The sequence below is a fragment of the Oratosquilla oratoria genome, chromosome 40 (assembly GCF_046742065.1).
Source record: "Oratosquilla oratoria isolate Oo_2021 chromosome 40, ASM4674206v1, whole genome shotgun sequence".
Taxonomy (NCBI): domain Eukaryota; kingdom Metazoa; phylum Arthropoda; class Malacostraca; order Stomatopoda; family Squillidae; genus Oratosquilla; species Oratosquilla oratoria.
In genome coordinates, this window is record NC_134816.1 from 13439203 (window position 1) to 13440682 (window position 1480).

The 1480-nt window shown below is 44.9% G+C and overlaps 2 protein-coding genes across 2 annotated transcripts in view; both read left to right on the forward strand.

Moving 5' to 3' along the window:
- Window positions 1-289: 289 nt before the first annotated feature.
- On the forward strand, window positions 290-700 carry LOC143020436 (serine/threonine-protein kinase pim-2-like). The gene has a single exon (XM_076176855.1). The coding sequence runs from the start codon at window positions 290-292 to the stop codon at window positions 698-700; it is 411 nt and encodes a 136-aa protein (XP_076032970.1).
- Window positions 701-847: 147 nt separating this feature from the next.
- The window catches only part of LOC143020437 (uncharacterized), a 9113-nt gene continuing 8480 nt past the window's right edge, over window positions 848-1480 (forward strand). Inside the window, exon 1 of the mRNA XM_076176857.1 lies at window positions 848-898. Coding sequence (XP_076032972.1) covers window positions 848-898 — 51 coding nt within the window. The remainder of the gene's footprint in view (window positions 899-1480) is intronic.

Below are 1480 nucleotides of genomic sequence, written 5' to 3' on the forward strand. Positions count from 1 at the left end.
TACGTGGTACGCACAAGGACACTGAACCTGTTGGGAGCCATGAAGCTGAGCGATTTCGAGATACACGAGCAGATCGGAAAAGGAGGCTTTGGCTGCGTCTTCCGAGCCACAAGAGTCGCCGATGGCCTTGAGGTTGCCATCAAGAAGATCCCTGTGGCTCGTGTGCTTTTTTTGGGGACGGCGCCACAGCAAGAAGGTCCCAAGAGAGGCCGCTCTTTTACAGCGAGTACAGAAAGTTCCTGATGTAATCAAATTATACGACTGCTTCACTACCAAGGACAGCTTTTACATGGTAATGGAGCTTATACCATCAGCTGTTTCCTTCGTCGATTACATCAGGAGCGGGAAAGAACTGCCCATGACCGAGGTCAAGACACTGTTCAGGAAGATTGTCCTAACAGTAGAAGGATGCCTAGAAGCCGGGGTATCGCATAAAGATATTAAGCCCCATAATGTGCTTCTCTTTAGGAACGCCAGCACAGGAAAGTTTGACATCAAACTGATCGACTTTGGTTGTGGCGAACGAATCACAGGCTACAAAGGGAAAATCACGGGCGGCACTCGAATTTATTGCCCTCCGGAGTATATAAAGGGTAATGAATACCTTCACGTCCCCGCAACCGTGTGGAGCCTGGGCACGCTCCTATTCTATCTTGTGTGTCACTATAACGCGTTCCGCACCAACCACTCCATAATGTAGGCCAGTCCAGACTTTCCCAGTAGTGTACCCAACCTCTGTCACGATCTTATAATGCGCTGCTTTGCAATGGATCCGTGGAACCGCCTCTCGCTTCGCGGCATACTCTCTCACCCGTGGTTAAGGGGTCACTCCGAGGATAATTTCAATATGGAGTTTGACCTTGAAACGGCTAAAGTTTTCAAGAGAAATTATCCTAAGGTGAGGTAGGGAAGACGCCCCGAGATGGCGAATAAGAAAGCCCCAAAAAAGAGGCCTTTCAGAAGGAGATTATGAAGACAAGGATCGAGACGCAAATCCAGGAGTAAAGAAGCGCCAAAGGAAATAAATCATATAATGATTATGAGAGCACTGAAATTGGATTATCCAGAGACCTTCTTCACCCCCCAATGAAGCTTCTGACTGCATCGGCGCATAAAATGCAAAAGGATTCCAAAGTCATTCTTTCCTGTAGTTGGAAAATCAATAGAAATAATTTCTATTTCATAAAGAAAGCAACCAATTTCCTGAAGGACTTACTAGAGGGCAAAGTATCAAGAAAAGCTCCAGACAGCCATACTTGTAAATAAAAAGGACACACAGAAATGTATAGCAAAGATAAAAAAAAAAAGTTCTCAAAGATATGTCAAGCTCAGAACTAAGTTCCAAGATCGCATTATTGTCAGCGGAGACAATGAAACTTAGATATGCGTCATATTCAGTCTAGAAAACTCAAGAGATTTAGAAAGGAGCGCATTTTCCAATAACTTTTGGAAAAAAGTTTTCGAGAAGGGATTTCCCCTC